Source organism: Mustela nivalis, assembly GCF_964662115.1.
Source record: "Mustela nivalis genome assembly, chromosome: 12".
Classification (NCBI taxonomy): Eukaryota; Metazoa; Chordata; class Mammalia; order Carnivora; family Mustelidae; genus Mustela; species Mustela nivalis.
The window spans coordinates 13,852,534-13,872,096 of NC_139031.1; the positions used below are offsets into that span (position 1 = coordinate 13,852,534).

Sequence of the window (19,563 nt, forward strand, 5' to 3'; positions counted from 1 at the left end):
GTGACAGGAAACCAAGTTATCAGCAAAACCCACCAGAAGGAAAATACACTGGGAAAATCACAAACAATGTACTTGAGGTCCATGAGGTATAAAACACCAAGAAGCCTGATCTAATAATCTGAGCAAGCCATATGCTGACTCAGCCATCACACCAAGTTACTTGACTTTACATGTAGTAAGTAGAAGAAAATTTCTAAGATGTGCTTCAGTACTTCTTAGCATGAAAACTGGGTATGTGTAGGGGGTGGAAATATATGAAAGGCACAGGGAAACTAAACTTCAAGAAAAATAATAAAAAGTCAAGAGGTTGAACAGTGGAAGAATATTACAAAGTTAAGAAAAGAGCCACAAGACGCAATTCCTTCTCACACAGACACAAGCATTTAAAGCTAAGGATGACTTCTCACCTCCTAAAGAAAAAAATACCATACTCATATTTCAAATAAAACATAAAGAGAAGTCATAGATACCAGCAAGTGAAATCAAACTTCTTACTGATGATTTCCTACCAAGGAGTCAGGGAGCACCTGTATTAACCCTGGCAGGGCTATTAAGAAAGAGAGAGAAAGAGAAATACGTTCTGGTATATATGATATGACAAAGCTTTTACAAGACTGTACCACACTCATTACTAATCAATTTTGCTTAGTAAGTAAAAATGAATGGCATATAACATAGCAGACTGCCTACAATGGAACTCCACAGTCCTGCCTTTAAATGCTGACCTTAAATCATGGCTCAGCCATTTAAAAATTATGTGGCCTTGGGCAAATCACTTCACCTTTTGAACCGTAGTTTCCTCATCTATTAAATGGAAGATCACTACCTACTTCACGTGACTGTTGGAGGATCAGACTACACAGTAGGTAAAGCACACTAAACCCAATCAGGGTACTGTCCCCCGAATGGTAAATGCTATGTGAGACACAGAAACAATGCATTCAATACAGAGTACAGGTTTCTGCTAAATAAACAAGAGCTATTTTTTTTTTAAAGACTGTATTTGTTCATTTGAGAGAGAGATAGAGAGAGCACAAGCAGGGGGAAAGACAGAGAGAGGGAGAGGGAGAGGGAGAGGGAGTTACAGGCTCCCCAATGAGTTGGAAGCCTGATATGAGACTCGACCCCAGGACCTGGAGATCATCTGAGCCATGCAGGCACCCCAAGAACTATTATTATTAATAATATCTTGCAAAATGTGGATCACATCACTAACACTTTTTAAAACATATAAGAAACAAAGGAAATAATAATTTCCTACACAGAGTAGCTGAGAAGATTAAATAAAAACTGCTTACTACCGAATCTACAGACTGTATACTTTTCAAAAAATAAGCACAGAAAATAGCAGAACAATGAAAACAAAAGAGATAAGTAACAGGATAAAAAAGAAAATGACAAAGATCAATTATATAATTATAACAACTGTAAAAAAATAAAATCATTTGTTAAAAGAGAAAGGACTCAGATGAGGCCAATAAAGAAATTAAACACTATCTATAAGAAAAAGAGCTAAAATAAAATCAAAGAGGTTGAAAGTAAATGATGAAAAAAACTACGATGTAGAAATAAAGAGAAAACAGTCTACAATAAGTCAGACAAAACTAAATTCAAGGTAAAAGGCAGTAACAGCACAAAAAGTCACCTTCAAATGATAATCACCACAAAGAAGATCTAGCCATCAAGAATTTTATGGGTCAAACAACACAGCATGGAAATAAAGCAAAAATGATGGTAAACACAATTCATAACCTAAGAAATATTGGCAATAAGATATTTTAACACACTTCTCTAAATTCCATACTAATGAAATGTAAGGGCCTAATATTTAGCCAGAGCAGCTGCTCCTTACTGCCCCTGCCCCCACCCCCTTCAGGGAACTTACTTAAAAACAAGTTCCAGAAACCAGTCCCAGGTAACAAAGCCCAAATACAGGCGTGGGTCAGGCCAGGTGGAGGTATCCAATCGGTGGGGGCACATACTGTCTCCCTAGCTACAAAGGAGTATGGGCCCCGCCCTTTGGGCGCCAACTCTGACCAAGGTGACAGGCTAGTTCAAATATCTACTATAGGGTAAACTGTAATTCAATTGGTCACTTATGTGTGACCTAGCAGGACTGTGCAGCTTTCTCTGTTACAATCTCACTGGTCACCTGTGCGTGGCCAGGCCCAACCACATGGCCTTTGCCCTTAAAATCCTTAACTGTGAAGGAGAGAGAGGTCGCCTCTTTGCAAGAGACGGCCCTGGCTGGTCAGTTTGTTTCTCGATGCTTGGCATGAAATAAAGCTTTGCTTGACCTTTGCTTTGTATCAGTCTCGCTCCTTTGACCATGGACCCAACATGAAATACATTAAAATAAGTAAAAATACAGATGAGCCAAAATTAAGTCACAACTTCAGAAGAAATGCTAAAGAATAAAAAATTTGGAAAAAAATAATAGAATTACTAAATAAAATCTGTAGGCCAGTTACTAGAAAAATTAGATAAATCTAATATTCCCATAATCAGGTATTTAAATTTCAGGAAAAGTTATGAAAAATAAATACAATATAAAGATGATTAGTAAATTTTAAAATGTGACATAAGTTGGGTACTACAATCCCATGAGAAAGAAGCAAGCTATATAGTCCATACATTATCATCCCATTAATTATTTTTTATAATGCTGTAACATTTGCAAATGAATGGATTAAAATCCAAAAAAATAAATAATTTAATAGTGGTTATTTCCGCTGGGAGTGGGGAATGTCAGATTATGGGGGATTTTTCCCTATGTACATTTAAAATACATTTAATACTGTGCAATTTACTTTTGTAGTCAAGAAAAAAAATGAGGACTAAAATATGGCATGGGTTCAAAAAAAGATGTTAAAGTACTCAAGAAGGGCCTTTTAAGCTAGGTTGGGCATGTTATATTATTTTAATATTTTATTTATTTGAGAGCAAGCAAGCGAGCATAAGCAGGGGGAGGGACAGAGGGTAAGGGAGAAGCAGACTCCCTGCTGAGCAGGAAGCCTGCTGTGGGGATTGATCCCAGGAACCTGAGCTGAAGGCAAACCACTTAATCAACTGAGCCACCCAGGGCGTCCACTGGCACGTTATTTTAAGTCAAAATACTATCTCCCTGAGATTAAATGAAGTGTGATGACACTTATCTGGATCTGCAGCTAGTTAAACAAACATTATGAATCCAAGTCAACCTAGAGAGGTATCTAATGTGACATGCTAAGGTTCAGCCCTCAAGTTTGGCCTAATAGGAACACAATGCACGCTTACTAAATGTGATTAGCTGAAAAAATCAATTAAAAAATAACTAGATGTTGGGCGCCTGGGTGGCTCAGTGAGTTAAGCCGCTGCCTTCGGCTCGGGTCATGATCTCAGGGTCCTGGGATGGAGTCCCGTGTCGAGCTCTCTGCTCGGCAGGGAGTCTGCTTCCCTTCCTCTCTCTCTGCCTGCCTCTCCGTCTGCTTGTGATTTCAATCTGTCAAATAAATAAATAAAATCTTTAAAAAAAAAATAAAAAAAAATAAAAAATAACTAGATGTTGATAGTTTGGACCAAGTTCAGGTATGCTTTTGTAATGTTACTATTTGCTCCTCCCTTCCCTCTATTGTCTTTATGTGACTTTTTTTTTACAATAAAAATTGTTATTTATGAAAGCCATGCTGAAAAATATTTATAAGATAAGGGGCACCTGGATGACTCAGTCCTTTATGTGTCCGACTCTTTTTTTTTTTTTTAAAGATTTTATTTATTTATTTGACAGACAGAGACCACAAGTAAGCAGAGAGGCAGGCAGAGAGAGAGGAAGGGAAGCAGGCTCCCCGCCTGCCAGATGCCAGACTCGATCCCAGGACCCTGAGATCATGACCTGAGCCGAAGGCAGCGGCTCAACCCACTGAGCTACCCAGGCGCCCCTAAGTGTCCGAGTCTTGATTTTAGTTCAGGTCATGACCCCAGGATAGTCAGTTGGAATCTATTTGAGGATTCTCTCCCTCTTCCTCTGCTCCTTCCCCCTCACACTCAATTCTGCAAGCATCCTCTCACTCTTTCTAAAATAAATCTTTTTAAAAATTTATAAGATGAAATAAAATAATAAAACAGTCACCCATATATGTTGCTGTAACTATTCCTACTTCAAATCTAAGACCTATACATACAGCCAATGCCTAAAAGGAAATACAGAAAATCATAAGTTGTTTATATGGGTGCTCGGATTGTGGGTTATTACTTTTGTCTTATAGAAAGCATTTATTGTTAAGTTTACGTGGCAAATAAGAAACAAGGGCATTATTACACTTACTACACGGAGGTCGTCAATGCGTTTTTCAAGAAGAGCAGGTAGACCCTCTGGGAGTGTAGGCACCACCTTGGGCATAACCTGAGAGGCATAGGTTGGCTGGGTGGTGTTTCCATTCTCTCCCCCTGACTCGGAGAGGGGGCTACCATCAGAAGCAGCATCCAGTAATCTGTCAAAGTCGAAATCATCTAGCATCTCTAGGGCATTTTCAGCTTCCTGAAACAGTTCATGTTCATTTGTGCCAACAAAAATAGGGAGGTCCGGATCAGCACTGTTCAGATTTAAGTCCGAGACGTCATTTCCCAATGCTACAGCAGTGGAGGGGGGTTTATTCAGAGAGGAGGATGTTAAGTTCACTGGGACTTTGGGGTTAGGCTCCTTCTTTAATGCATCCTTCTCTTTCTGAAATTTTCGTATCATGGCAGCTAGAGAAAGAGAATCTTTATAACGTTTCTTCTTTTTTTCAGACTTGTGGGAATTTAGAGCCACAACTCTGTGAAGAAAAAAGTCATCCATTAGGCTATGTAGAATTTTAAAGTTGAAAGCCCCATATAAATAAGCAGGCATAGATCATTAAAACAATCATTTGATATGTGGGAGAGCAAATTTCTTATTAAATTATCCTTTTATCAAAGAGTCTTTCTCATCATCTGGATGATGGGCACTGAGGAAAGGTCGACAGGTAAATGGTCATCAGAGTGAAGAAAATGAATGGACTGAAGTTAACAGAAAGAAACAAAACAGAATGTAGCTCAGGTTTATTAGAGAATATGAAGTTAAACTTACTACTGTTTTTGGAATGTTCACATTCTTAAGCACTTCTATAAAGTGGTCGCCTAAGAAATAAACCAAGTAAAGAAATGCACTTTCGTTGAAAACAGAGTTGCCTTACAACCAGAGAAGCTCACACAAGTACAACTTCAAACTGATACTCCAGGTAGTTTGTGCTACAAGCTGCCAAAGAAATGCAAAATCTTTCTAGACCCTATTCTATCTGCTGCTGCGTTCTGATCACTTTCACTTTCCATTCCAGGAACAGCCATGTGAGGCAATCATATACGTGTAATTTCCTGTGACAATGTTCTCCCTAGAGAAACCATGGGGAAAAGATGGTTTCAGTTTAGTTACTACTCTCTCTAGAAATCTTTCCTACATTCTATGGCTTATATGCTTCTATATGCACTACAGAATCAAAAAGATGATTTGTACTTTCAAGGCAAGCCCATGTTTCATTAACCATTACATACTCCAAATACAAATAGAACAATACCTGGTATACAACAGGTACTTAATAAAGATTTGCTGCATGTATAAGTTATGAATTTGAGAAAATGACAAATTCAATAAAAGGCATTATAGACTTTGTTCCCAAAGAAGTTTACTTGTAAATAATGACCTTTTAATATATTCACTAGTAATCTGTATGTTTTTCCTTAATTACTTAATGACTCCAAGGTCACTAAAATCTCATTTTACAGGAGGGTAAATACCTCCCTACATCAATCTTTTGAATACTGATAGGCCAAAATGCAGATGCACCTCCCCTGGCAAGGAGGGGAAGTAAATCCAGCCTCTCGTAGTTTCTGTCCCTTAGTTCTCCAAAAAGAGTCATAGAGAAGCAAGAGCAAATGGTAATTTTATGAATGCATAGTATAAACATTTTATTCTTATGACTTAAGTCTTTTTAAGAAATTCTACTTGATTTTTAGAGATAATATCATTACCCCAAATTATAAGCATGAAGAGCTAAACAAATGCCTTTTTAAATAGTAAAACAACTATAAATTGTTCACACAAAGACTACTGCCAATCCTCAATCCCCAGGCATCTAATAAGCTTAGTTTTAGCACAGAAAGTTCAAAACAACTGTTCACGGCTTATACCATCTTTTCAAACTGATTCTTGTTGGTAAGAAGTTGTAATGAGCAAAGTACTTAATAAATGAATGTGTAAATCTGATCTAAAGCACTGTAAATCTCTAAAATGCTAAGCCCTTCTACTTATCAATCAATAAATATTAATTAACTAAAATTGAAGATGACAGATTGAATATTGAGTGTCATGAGAGGTCCAACTGCTGTCAGACATGGCCCACAGACATGGGCAGGAACATGGCCATAGCAAACTGGAACTTCCAGATTATAAACAATGGAGGACAGAAGGAAGACCATTAGAAACTGTCCAGGAGAAGCTGGCTGCACGGACCCATGGGGCCACAATGAAGCTTGGAGATACACCGGTGCTTTTGCAAACAATGTTTTCTTTGTTGGTGCATTATTAAAAGAATTCAAATGGGGATTTGCTGCATTTGTGGTAGCTGTAGGAGCTGAATATTACCTGGAGTCCAAGAATAAAGATAAGAAGCATCACTGAAGATATTACCTGGAAATATCTTTTTTTTTTTAAATACCTGGAAATATCTTAAAGGCTTCTTAAATCTCTTATAAAAATAAGATTTCTTCAATGTACTTGTCTGTGTGTTTCCCCTTAAAGAATACTAGTAAAATTTAGTAAAGAATACATGTGCAAAAAAACCCCCAAAACCTAAGATGATAAAACTTTCTACTTACTAATACTTACATCAAATACATATAAATATTATTAAATATAAGTTAACAATCATTGACATGTATAAATAGAGTATTAAATTAGACCCAGCAAAGCTGAATGAATTAATGCTAAATATATCTTTCTAAAAGGGCAGCTGGTCATCTATGACCCTATGATGTTTAATTTTACATACCCCAATTGCTTGGGTACTTTTTTCCTTGGCTTCTTCTCCTTTTCCCCCTCCTCTTTCCGCTTCCGCTTCTTCATTTCAATGTCATCTTCTTTTATTTTGGGAATCTGCAAATGATAGAAGAATGTATCACTTATCTGAGTATCAATGCTTTACTCTTTTGATGGTATCAATATAGCATCCAGGGTAGTTTTCTCTCAAGGTTCAGTGTACATTACAAGTGCTTGTAATAAATGCAGATACTTGGGGTATATGAGCACTGCGTGGTTTTTAACAAACATTCTGGTCATTCTGGTACAAGTAAGTCCTTTGATCACACTTCAAGAAACACTTAACTAGAGGCGCCAGGGTGGCTCAGTAGGTTAAAGCCTCTGCCTTCAGCTCAGATCATGATCCCAGGGTCCCGGGATCGAGCCCCACATCGGGCTCTCTGCTTGGCAGGGAGCCTGCTTCTCACTCTCTCTCTGCCTGCCTCTCTGCCTACTTGTGATCTCTATCAAATAAATAAATAAAATCTTTATAAACAAAAAAAAACACTTAACTGAGGACACTCTTCATTTCCTGTAACAAGGTATACATTCCATACAATTAGCTTTATAAAAGACATCTTAGAAAACGTAATAGCTCTTCACCATTTCTTTTCTTCCTTTTTTTTTTTTTGTTTTCGCTTTTCATCATTTCTATACCAAGTCTTAACTTATCCTAGAAACTTATTGTTATCCCCCAAACAGCAGATTATAAGACCACATATGGAGAGAGAAGTTTTAAAAGAATACAATTCTCCTATGATGTAATTATCAATTTCCCCTTAACTACATAATTTTACCTTAAAGCATGTAAATAACTACAGATTCATTAAACAATGGTTAGCATTTAATTTTTCCTTATATTCACAAGTAAATAAAAAAGTACACCCTATTAACTGAACACTCATTACTACTGCAATGCTGGATAAACTTACTTTGGGTGGCTTGTGCTTCTGGTTGTCTGTAATATCTTCTTCTTCAGTATCTGAAGCTTGGCGAAACTGCAGTGTGCCAGTGTTGATGTAAAAGCCTCCATATTTTGTTGTTAGAGAAGCAGGAACTAACTCGTCATACTGTATTAAAAAAAAAAGGTCTCAGATACATCCTATTATTTTTTTTTTAAAGATTTTATTTATTTATTTGACAGAGAGAGATCACAAGTAGATGGAGAGGCAGGCAGAGAGAGAGAGAGGGGGAAGCAGGCTTCCCGCTGAGCAGAGAGCCCGATGCGGGACTCGATCCCAGGACCCCGAGATCATGACCTGAGCTGAAGGCAGCGGCTTAACCCACTGAGCCACCCAGGCGCCCCAGATACATCCTATTATTAATTCTATAAATGTATCAAAGAATCAATCACTTGTCAGGACCTTCCTTACATCCTAACTACAAAACTGCATACAATGAAGATGTTGGTGGAATAAATTGAGAAAAAGTTAGTATCTGAGATAAAAATGAGCCTGGATTACTCAGTATTTATAAATAATGGAAATTCTGGAATAACAGCACAAATTCTATCATCTGCTGAGAAAAATTTAAAGATCACTACTACTATTCTTAATGATAAATTATTCTTTTTTTGTTTTATAAATCTTTATTTATATATATTTTTTAAAGATTTTATTTATTTATTTGACAGAGATCACAAGTCGGCAGAGAGGCAGGCAGAGAGAGAGCAGAGAGCCCAACGCGGGGCTTGATCCCAGAACCCTGAGATCATGACCTGAGCCGAAGGCAAAGGCTTTACCCACTGAGCCACCCAGGCACCCTACTTATGCATTTTTTAAGTGAGCTCTACACCCAAAATGGGGCTCAAACTCACAACCCAGAGATTAAGGGTCACATGCTCTATCTACCAGCCGAGCCAGCGAGGCACCCCAAGAACAAATGATTGTGATGAGAAATTAAATCAAGTTAAAACAGATGATTAAACAGGCAAAGAATAAATTTCATTTCCCAACATATCAGTATATAATTTTATTCATAAGAAGATTATAAAGAATAACAAAGTTACTTCTTTTGTCTTAGCTCTAAGCTGTTAGGTAGAAATTTTAAAAACAAAAACAGCAGAGTATGTGTTTAAAAAAGGAGAAAACTAACTGCCCAGTTCATTAAGCATACAGTATAAAGAGCCAGGTACTTGGCTTGAGCAAGAGATGAAAATTACCTAAACTAGACTGAAAGTCTGACCTAAAATATCACTTAAGCTGATGTCCTCTAAGCTTGGATTTTAAAGTTTATCACTTCTCACCTGATGAAAATGGACAAAAGCAAACATTAAATGAAGGTCAATCTTCACCAAATAATGGGGTCTTAGGTGGTTGAGAAAAAAGGAACTACTTATCTAACAGAGCTACATACCTGCTACCCCAAAACTCTACTTACAGGCTCTTCATATTTAGTATTTTTAAGAAAGTCAGATTTTTAAGGAGAATCCTTTGCCATGGACAAGGAATATACAGCATGTACTAGTTACTCTAAGAATCCTAAGGCTAAGTACAAAAATTTTGCTTTTAACTTGTATCCTTTTCAATTAAATAGTGAATAGAAAAAGAAAGAATTTCCAGTTTAATCACATTGAATCAAAGAGAAATGAAGCAGGGGGGAAAAAAGGAATGAATTGCTTTCTTATTGCTTCATTTGATGGGCTACTATAAAGATCTATGGGTAAAACCTTCAGAAAGAGTCCAGTACTATCTGTAAGCAAAAAAGTGATGTGAAGAGTAGAGAATGAAAAGTGAAATGACTCTGTAGTAATTATTTTCTGGAAATGTGTAATTGCAACAAACACATCTGTACTTTTTGTTTACACTGCTTTATAATTTACAATGCTTCTTCATATAAATTATTTCACTTGGTCCTCCTAATACCTTTGAGGCCAAAAAAGACAAGTATTATTCCCATTTTATAAGTGAAAACCAAATTTAGAGGTTAAGAACCTTGCCAGAATAATTTTTTAAAGCTTATAGTAGAGGCTCTGGCTGTATTTCAAACTATCCACTATATCAAGCAGCTTTTCTGACAGGAAACACATTCATCACTACATTAAAGGGCAACATGGTGTTGTCCATATCTGTATGCTGCAGTGTTTTACTAAGCTTCCCCTATCGGAACACTCTTCAGGAGAACAAGCTCTTTATGCATATTTAATTTAGCCCTTTAAGTAGAATGCGTTAAGAGGCAATGGAATACTGAACTTGAAAATCAGAAGGCCTGGATTTAGATCCTTTGGCAATGAACGGCAATTGTGACCCAGAGGAAATCATTTAACATTAATACTTTGGGGTTGAGTAACAGTGACAACATTACTTACTTCAGAAAGTTCTAGTGAAATTTAAAAGAAACAACCTAAATAAAAGTGTTATTCATGCCTGGTATTATAATTTATTAAATAATAAAGAAAAACATTTTCTTTCAGTCTTTAGAGAATCTGGCAATATCTGTAAGACTAAAAATAATCTTCAAAAAAATTTATTTTCAGGTATTTATAGCAGTAAGTAGTGCATGATTCTGACAATTAATTAGAACCAGATTATTTAATTCTCTATCAAATAATTACAAACAGTGAAAGCTTACTGGTAATACAATCAATGAAAAGAACAAAAAGTCATTTGGTTGGATTATAATTGTCTGTCTGAATTATCTCATAAAAAGAACCCAATAATCTGTTAAAGATAACAATACAAAATTATTTAGCAAGTCAATAAACAGGCTGTATTCTAATTCAATTTCTTCTTACAAAACAGGAAACTACCTCGTCCTCTAAATGTCAACAATTAATTCTAAAATTTTTAAACAACTTATACCTACAAACTTTGTCCTTATTTATTAAAGCAGTAGCTTGCAAATTCTCTTCACCACCACCCAAGAGGAAAATACACATCAAAACCCAGTGCATGCACAAGCACACACATTAAAAACCTCACATAATCTACTATGATTTGCTATGATAGCTCCTATTCTAGTCTACTTCATTTTCATTGAAAATACTGGCCACACTCTCTATAAATTGATACATAATCCAATTATGGGTTGCAAAAATCAGTCTGAAAAAACACTGTATTCAAATATTCCGACCATAGCAGAGAAAATTGGGTAATGTTAAAAGATCTGCTTAGAAATCTTTAGAAACCTAGTCAGGTCTAGAATCTAGGAATTTTGACTTGTGTTTCATATCAAGGTCAAAACTCTTAAAAACATTCCATCCTTCAACCTAGAAAAAGGTTTGTCAACTTTTCTGGTAACAAGACTTCTCAACCCCAAAGAGCATTGTCAGTATTTTACTCCTATAGACCAGGCTGTCTGGTATGGTAAACCAGTTTATGTCAGGACACTAAAGTAACTCATGAATATGATAGGGTACGCATTATGTCTCCTGCTGGAAGTTCTACCTATCACTTTCCTACTACTGAATGCCTTGTATTCATCTGTATAACCAAGCAGTGTAGTCACAGGAAAAAGAAATACTAATTTGTGGGTAGTACTCTAATGCTTACTCTGGTGTCACTTTCTGTATATTCTAAGAAATCACTGTACAATGCAGAGGATACCATAAGTCCAGGATTTAGATTATTCTAGTGCATTGAGAAGAATGTAAGAACATATACCTTATCTACTCCCAAACACAGTACGTCTACTTTCACTTGCTATGTGATCAATGGACTGCTACAGTCCTTAAATGCTTTCCTAAATTCCTCTTCATTTTGTAAGAGAAAGAGGACTCCAGAGGAAAAGCTGTAGGGCTTGATCAAAACAGACAGCAATAAAGGCTGGCATTCAATCAGCACCAGTGCAGAAAGGGCTGGCAGCAGCAGCAAAATTGAAGTACATTTTAAAAATGTCTGCCAGATTAACTTCAACCTAGTAGCTCCAATCTTCAAGTTCATATGGTTCTTATCTAAAAGCCATTTGAAAATACACCTGCCCGCCCCCCAAAAGAAAGAAAATACACCTGCCCAAGTTTGGGAATATCCATAAAAATTCAAGATGTAAATACCCTCGATCAATAAATCTCACTGCTAGAAATTTATCCTATACGTATATTTGCACTCTATAATTAATCTTACATATTTACTCAAGTACACAAAGATAAACATACACAGATGCTCAACTGTTTGTAAGCACATAAAAGTGAAAACAATTCAGATGTACATCAACAAAGGACTGGTTAGTAAAAACAAATACTGAACTATTTTAGTAACTTTATCCTTGACTTCTATCCCAAACAAAGAATTGCTGCTATATTAAAGATACATTACTCACAGCCTCTGAGTTATCAATAAATGGATCTGTCTCATCATAGCCAAAGCCTATATCAATTAAATCTTGAAGCCGATCCTTCCGATGTTTACGGGGTTTCCCACCCTGCAAAAAACAGATATGTCAGACTGATATCAGTATTCATGCTGTTTCCATAAATTTAAAAAAATAACTGTCGGAAGAATTCCAAATAATTTCTATAGATAATCCCCCTCTCCAAGAGGTTGAATTTAACCCCCCCCACACACTCTGAATATTAAATTGTGCTTAGGGACTTGCTCTCAAAGAGTAGAGTATGAAAGGGAAGGGAAAAAGTAACTTTATAATGAAAAACCTGGCCAACATGACCTTGGCAAGGTAATCAAGTGCAACAACATCATGTAAGTCATGTCGATAGCACTGTACCCTTGGTAGGTTGCGATAAAAATGGCACCTTTGTGGTCTTCTCACAAAAGCCTACATGCCCAGGTAACCACGAGAAAATATCATACAAATTAACCATAAAAAAAAAACAACAGGCAGGGGTGCCTGGGTGGCTCAGTGGGTTAAAGCCTCTGCCTTTGGCTCAGGTCATGATCTCAGGGTCCTGGGATCAAGCCCCACACCGGGCTCTCTGCTCAGTGGGGAGCCTGCTTCCTCCTCTCTGCCTTTCTGCCTACTTGTGATCTCTGTTTGTCAAACAAATAAATAAAATCTTTAAAAAAAAAAAAAACAGGCAAACTAAACTGAGGGACATTGCACAAATAACTGACCAGTATTCCTCAAAGCTTATAAGGATAATTAAAAACAAGGAGAAAGCTGATTAACTGTCACAGTCTAGGTGAATCCAAGGAGACATAAAAACTGAATGTGATACAGTATTCTGAAAGAGATTCAGTACCTAAAAAGAACATTAGGGGTAAACCAGTAAAATCTAAATAAAACATGGAGTTTAATTAATTGTAATATGACAATGTTGTTTTGTTAGCTGTAACAAATCTACTATACAAACCTAGGATATCATGGGAGAGAGTGGGTAAGAAATATATGGGAAGTCTCTGTATTATCTTTGTAACTCTTCTGTACAAACTACTCATAAATTTTTTTAAACTCCCAGAATTATACACATTAAGCATAAAAGAAAATGAAACATGAGTACATGTATATACACGAGTATATATATACTCATGAAACATGAGTACATGGTATACATGAATAAGATCTGAAATCTAGTTAACTATATTGGGCCAATGTCAATTTCCTATTCTTGGTAATTACAGCTATGTAAGATATTGGGAGAAACTGGGTGATTGGTACAAGGGGACCTCTCTGTATCATATGTGCAACTTCACGTGAGTCTATAATCTCTTTATTTTTTTTAATTTTTTATTTTTTATAAACATATATTTTTATCCCCAGGGGTACAGGTCTGTGTCTATAATCTCTTTAAATAAAAGTATTTTAGGGGCGCTCGGCTGGCTTAGTCAGTAGAACGTGTGACTTAATCTCACGGTCATGGGTTCCAGATCCATACTGAGTGTAGAGTACTTAAATAAATAAAACTAAAAGAATTTTTTTTTTTAAAAAGAAAAACAACAATTTAGGGTGCCTAGGTGGCTCGGTTGGTTACACGTCCAATTCCTGATCTTGGCTCAGGTGTTGATCTTACCATTGTGAGTTCAAACTCTCCACTGGGTTCCATGCTGGGCATGGAGCCTACTTAAAAAATAAATAAATAAGGGCGAATGGGTGGCTCAGTTGTTTAAAGTGTTTGACTCTTGCTTTTGGGTCAGGTCGTGATCTCACAGATCATGGAATTGAGCCCTGTGACAGGCTGCATGGTCGGTGGGGAGTGTGAGGATTCTCTCCCTCTGCGCTTGTCACCCCACTCTTTCTTTCTCTCTTTCTTTCTCTCTCAAATAAATAAGCAAACCTTTAAATAAATAAATATATAAAATAAAGTAAAACAACAACAAAACAAAAAGAGCCTGTTATGGTACATCCCATTATTCATGTCCCACTTTTTTTAAAAAATTTTATTTGAGAGATTGCAGGCAGGAGAGCACAAGCAGGGTGAGCAGCAAAGGGAGAGGGAGAAGCAGACTCCCGCTGAGTAGGGAGCCCCACATAGGACTTGATCCCAGGACTCTGGGATCACGACCTAAGCTGAAGGCAGACACTTAACGAACTGAGCCACCCAGGCACCCCTATTCATGTCATAGTTTAGAATTCTTTACAATATTTACAAAGAACTCATTTTATCTTAGGTATGAATGTTACACGTAGGCTAAAAGTTCTATATAAGCTTGTTATAAGTAGTTTAAGTGAGCAGGACTATTATTGTGGCACTACTAAAACAAGTGCTTAGTTCTATCTTTAAGACTTAATGTAGATATTCAAATATACTCACTTGAATTTAACTATACTCTCTAAGCATCTCCTCCCTAACACCCCTTGACCCCTGACTTTTTTTTTTTTTTTAATTAGCACAGTAGTGGGCCACGGGGAAGAAGATGTTCAGAAAGAGAAAACAGTAGTAAGCTGTAAGGATTCTGTCTACCAACATATCACCACGGAACCAGAGTAAGTCCACCAGAAAGCATGGGATAAAAGATGTGAATCTCTTACTCGGTTTCAATTCTCAGTGTGTCTTTCTTCTAATGGTGAAAGATGGGTTAAGTTGTGTGCAACACGGCCCTTAAATAAAAAACTGCTCTGGGCATGTGGGTGGCTCAGTTGGTTAAGCGGCTGCCTTCAGCTCAGGTCATGATCCCAGGGTCCTGGGATCAAGCCCCACACTGGGCTCCCTGCTCAGAAGAGAGCATTTTTCTCCCCCCCTCTCTGCCTGCCACTCTGCCTACTTGTGCTCTCTATCACTCTGTCAAATAAATAAATAAATAAATCTTTTTAAAAAAAAGAAAAAGAACTGCTCTATCTTCTTTCCATGAAAAGAAATAATCTGCTTCAGTGTTTGATGGAAAAAATGGTTATGCTGGACCTGCTGAGAGATGTCACCAACATGGTAACCATCCCTTTCTCAATAATTTGTAAAAATATTTCAGACTACAGGTTACATTTGTGTTACATACAGATGTTAAAAAACCTAACCCCCATAAGCTATGACTTCATCGTATTCTTTCTGGGGGACAAAACAACACTAGATCATTACCACCAAGAAAGTCATTATGGTGTGAGATAAAGTAGTGGGTTCCCATGTTTTTGATTTTACAAGTCAGGTACATTTCAAGAACAATTCTGAAGACAGACACAGGGTGACAACCCTGGTTTCATTTTGCTAAGCAAGGTCATTAAAGACATAAGCTCACAACAATAATCCTTCTTAAGAAATACTAGTTGGCAACCTTAAACATATAGACACATATGTAACATATATACATATACACACATATACACAGCATGTGTGTGCCTATACGCAACACACATAATAAATTTTTCTTATTTTTCCCATTTGTCAGGTCTGCAAACTGTAACCCTTACAACTAGGTTATAGAACTACCGTTAGAATCAGAAATTAAAAAAAAAACAAAACAAGAAACCTTCCAACAAAACCCAAAATCAGAAGTCAGGGGACAGAAAGAGGTATTTCTAGGATAGGAGTTATTCTGTTGAGAAAAGTCACATATAAGCAATTAAGTACATGAGGGACTGTTTCACCCAAAAAACAGAGAGTGAGCTCTAAAAAGAATACAAAAACCCAAAGATGCATAAAAACTAATACAAAAATATCTTAGCACATGAAAAAATACAAAAACAAATGAAGAATACTAGCTCTGCCACATAGTAAATATATTTAAAGTTATGGGAGTTAGCAACATGAAAAAAGCCACATGTGATAAACCCACAGCTAACATCATCCTCAACAGGAAGAACGGAGAGCTTTTCCCCTATAATCAGCAACAAGACAAGGAAATTCACACTCACCACTTTTATTCAACATAGTACTGAAAGTCCTAGCCACAGCAGTTAAGACAAGAAAAAGGAATAAAAGGCATCCAAACTGGTAAGGAAGATGTAAAATTTTCACTATTATAGATGACATGATACTATATATAGAAAGCTCTGAAGAAGAAGCACCTAGGTGGCTCAGTAGGTTAAGCCTCTGCCTTCGGCTAGGGTCATAATCTCAGGGTCCTGGGGTCAGGCCCTGCATCAGGCTCTCTGCTCAGAGGGGAGCCTGCTTCTCTGTCAAATAAATAAATAAAATCTTAAAAAAAAAGAAAAAAAGAAAAAAAAAGAAAACCCTGAAGACTACCAAAAAACTATTAGAACTGATAAACAAATTCAGTCAGATCTCAGGAAATAAAATCAATTTACAGAAATCTACTGCATTTCCTTTTTTTGTTTCTTTTTTTAAAAAAGATTTATTTATTTATTTGTGATAGAGAGAGAGTGAGGAAAAGGGTACAAATGGGGGGAGGAGCAGAGGGAGGGAATCTTCAAGCAGACTCCCCACTGAGCAAAGAGTCTGACAGGGGGCTTGATTTCGTGACCCATGAAATCCACTGGAGCTGAAACCAAGAGTTGGACACTAAACCAAGTAAGCCACCCAGGCACCCCAATTCCTTGCATTTTTATACACTAAAAATGAAGCAGTATGAAGAGAAATTAAGAGAACAGTCTCATTTGCAATTGCACCAATAATAATAAAATACCAGGGAATAAACTTAACCAAGGAAGTGAAAGGCCTGTACTCTGAAAACTATGAAACACTGATGAAAGAAATTGAAGATGATACAAATGGAAAGATAAACAATGGACTGGAAGAACAAATACTGTTAGAAGATCTATACTACCCAAAACAATCTACAGATTTAATGTAAACCCTACCAAAACACCAACAGCATTTTTCACAGAACTAGAAAAAATAATTCTAAAATTTGTACGGAAGCCCAAAAAGACCCCAAAGCAAACTTGAAAAAGAAAAACAAAGCTGGTGGTATCACAGTCCCAGATCTCAAGTTATATTACAAAGCTGTGTACTGCTAGTGATCAAGACAGTATGGTATTGGCACAAAAACATACATATAGATCAATGGAACAGGATAGAAATCTCAGGAAAAAACCCCATTGTTATAAGGTCAATCGTCAACAAAGGAGGCAAGAATATACAGTGGGAAACAATCTCTTCAACAAACAGTGCTGGGAAAACTCGACAGCAATATGCAAAAGAATGAAACTGGACCAATTTCTTATACCACACACAAACACTCAAAATGGATTAGACAGTGTTGAGATGTAAAACCATAAACATCTTAGAAGAGAGCACAGGCAATATTCTCTCTGACATCAGCCACTGCAGCATTTTTCTAGATGTGTCCCCTGAGGCAAGAAAAACAAAAGCAAAAACAAACTATCGGGATTACAACCAAATGGAAAGCTTCTGCAAGGCCAAGGAAACAACCAACAAAACCAAAAGAAAACCTACTGAGTGGGAGAAAATATTTGCAATGACATACCCAATAAGGGGTTACTATCCAAAATGTATGAAGAACTCATATACCCTGACACCAAAAAAACAAATAATCCAATTTAAAAATGGGCATAAGAAAAAAAAAAGGGCATAAGACATGAACAGACATTTCTCCAATGAAGACATAGGGATGGCCAACAGACATGTGAAAAGATGCTCAACATCATGTATCTTCAGGGAAATGCAAATCAAAACCACAATGACGTATATCTCACACCCGTCAGAATGGCTAAAATAAAAAACATGAGAAACAACAAGTGTTGACAAGGGTGTGGAGAAAAAGGAACCCTTGTGCGCTGTTGGTGGGAATGTAAACTGCTACAGCCGCTCTGGAAAACAGTATGGAAGTTCCTCAAAATATTAATAATAGGATTACCATTTGATGCAGTAATTCCACTACGGGGTATTTACCCGAAGAACATGAAAACTGTAATTCAAAAAGATATATGCACCCCTATGTTTGATGCAGCATTATTTATAATAGCCAAATTATGGAAGCAGCCCAAGAGTCCATCAGTAGATGAATGGATAAAGAAGATGTAGTGTATACGTACGTGTGTGTGTACACACACACACACACACACACACACACACACACACACAGAGGGATATTATTCACCCATAAAAAAGCATGAAATCTTGCCATTTGTAACAACATGGATGGATCTAGAGAGCAAAATGTTAAGTGAAATAAGTCAGAGAAAGACGAAAACCATAAGATTTCACATGTATGTGAATTTAAGAAACAACAGAAATGAACAAAGGGGTAAAAAAAAAAAAGAGAGAGACAAACCAAAAAATAGACTTTTAACTATAGAAAACAAACAGATGGTTACCAGAGAAGAGTTGGGAGGGGTGTGAAATAGGTGAAGGGGGTTAAGAGTACACTTATCTTGATGAGCACTGAACAGTAAACAGAATTATTGAATCATTATATTGTATACCTGAAACTAATGTAACACTATATAGTTAACTATACTGGAATTAAAATTTAAAAATTAAATTAAAAATAAATTATGGGAGTTAAAATCATTATACCAAGAATATAAGAATAAACATAGATGCACAACAATGTTCAGAAACTTACGCTAGTATGTAAGAATTTAACATGAGAAAGGCAACATTACAACTCAGTGCAGAGTAATTAATAGATCAAATAAATGGAATTAAAGATATTTATATCATCTAACAAATTATAAACTTTTTAAATTCTGGTAAAATGGAGAAGAAATAGGGCTGCTCAAGTACTGCTAGTAACATTATACCAGAAACTCTTCTGGAAAGCAATCTGAAAGAATCTGCCAAGAATTCTGCCATACTCTCACATGTTCTTCTTTTGCTTCTTTATTTTCCAAACTTCCTATGAAGTACTAACGTCATAATGGAAATATACTAAAATAATTTTTAAAACCTTTTACCTTATTTGACCTGATTAATTCTATGTAAGCTTATTTTGAACCACTACTTAGATCCAAGAATATTTGTTAAGAACTTATGCTACAGAAAGTCGTATGTTGGGGTGCCTGGCTAGCTTAGCCAGAAGAGTATATGGTTTTTTTTTTTTTTTTTTAATTTATTTATTTGACAGACAGAGATCACAAGTAGGCAGAGAGGCAGGCAGAGAGAGAGAGAGAGGGGGAAGCAGGCTCCCTGCTGAGCAGAGAGCCCGATGCGGGCCTCGATCCCAGGACCCTGAGATCATGACCTGAGCCGAAGGCAGCGGCTTAACCCACTGAGCCATCCAGGCGCCCGAGTATATGGCTCTTGATCT

The 19,563-nt window shown here is 36.7% G+C and overlaps 1 protein-coding gene and 1 pseudogene across 5 annotated transcripts in view; one reads left to right on the top strand and one right to left on the bottom strand.

The window, feature by feature from the left end:
- The window catches only part of UBN2 (ubinuclein 2), a 100,366-nt gene that overhangs the window by 52,095 nt on the left and 28,708 nt on the right, over positions 1-19,563 (bottom strand). For all 4 annotated transcript variants that reach the window (XR_014301400.1, XM_082693872.1, XM_082693871.1 and 1 more), the window contains exons 3-6: positions 12,326-12,427; positions 8,002-8,139; positions 7,044-7,147; positions 4,304-4,793 (exon numbers count right to left, since the gene is read on the bottom strand). Coding sequence is in view for 3 of the 4 variants with exons in the window: in XM_082693872.1 (XP_082549998.1) it covers positions 4,304-4,793; positions 7,044-7,147; positions 8,002-8,139; positions 12,326-12,427 (834 nt within the window). In the remaining variant the exon portion in view is untranslated. The remainder of the gene's footprint in view (positions 1-4,303; positions 4,794-7,043; positions 7,148-8,001; positions 8,140-12,325; positions 12,428-19,563) is intronic.
- Positions 5,960-6,877, top strand: LOC309844956 (NADH dehydrogenase [ubiquinone] 1 beta subcomplex subunit 3 pseudogene; annotated as a pseudogene). Its single transcript has one exon. The product of its transcript is annotated as an NADH dehydrogenase [ubiquinone] 1 beta subcomplex subunit 3 pseudogene (transcript).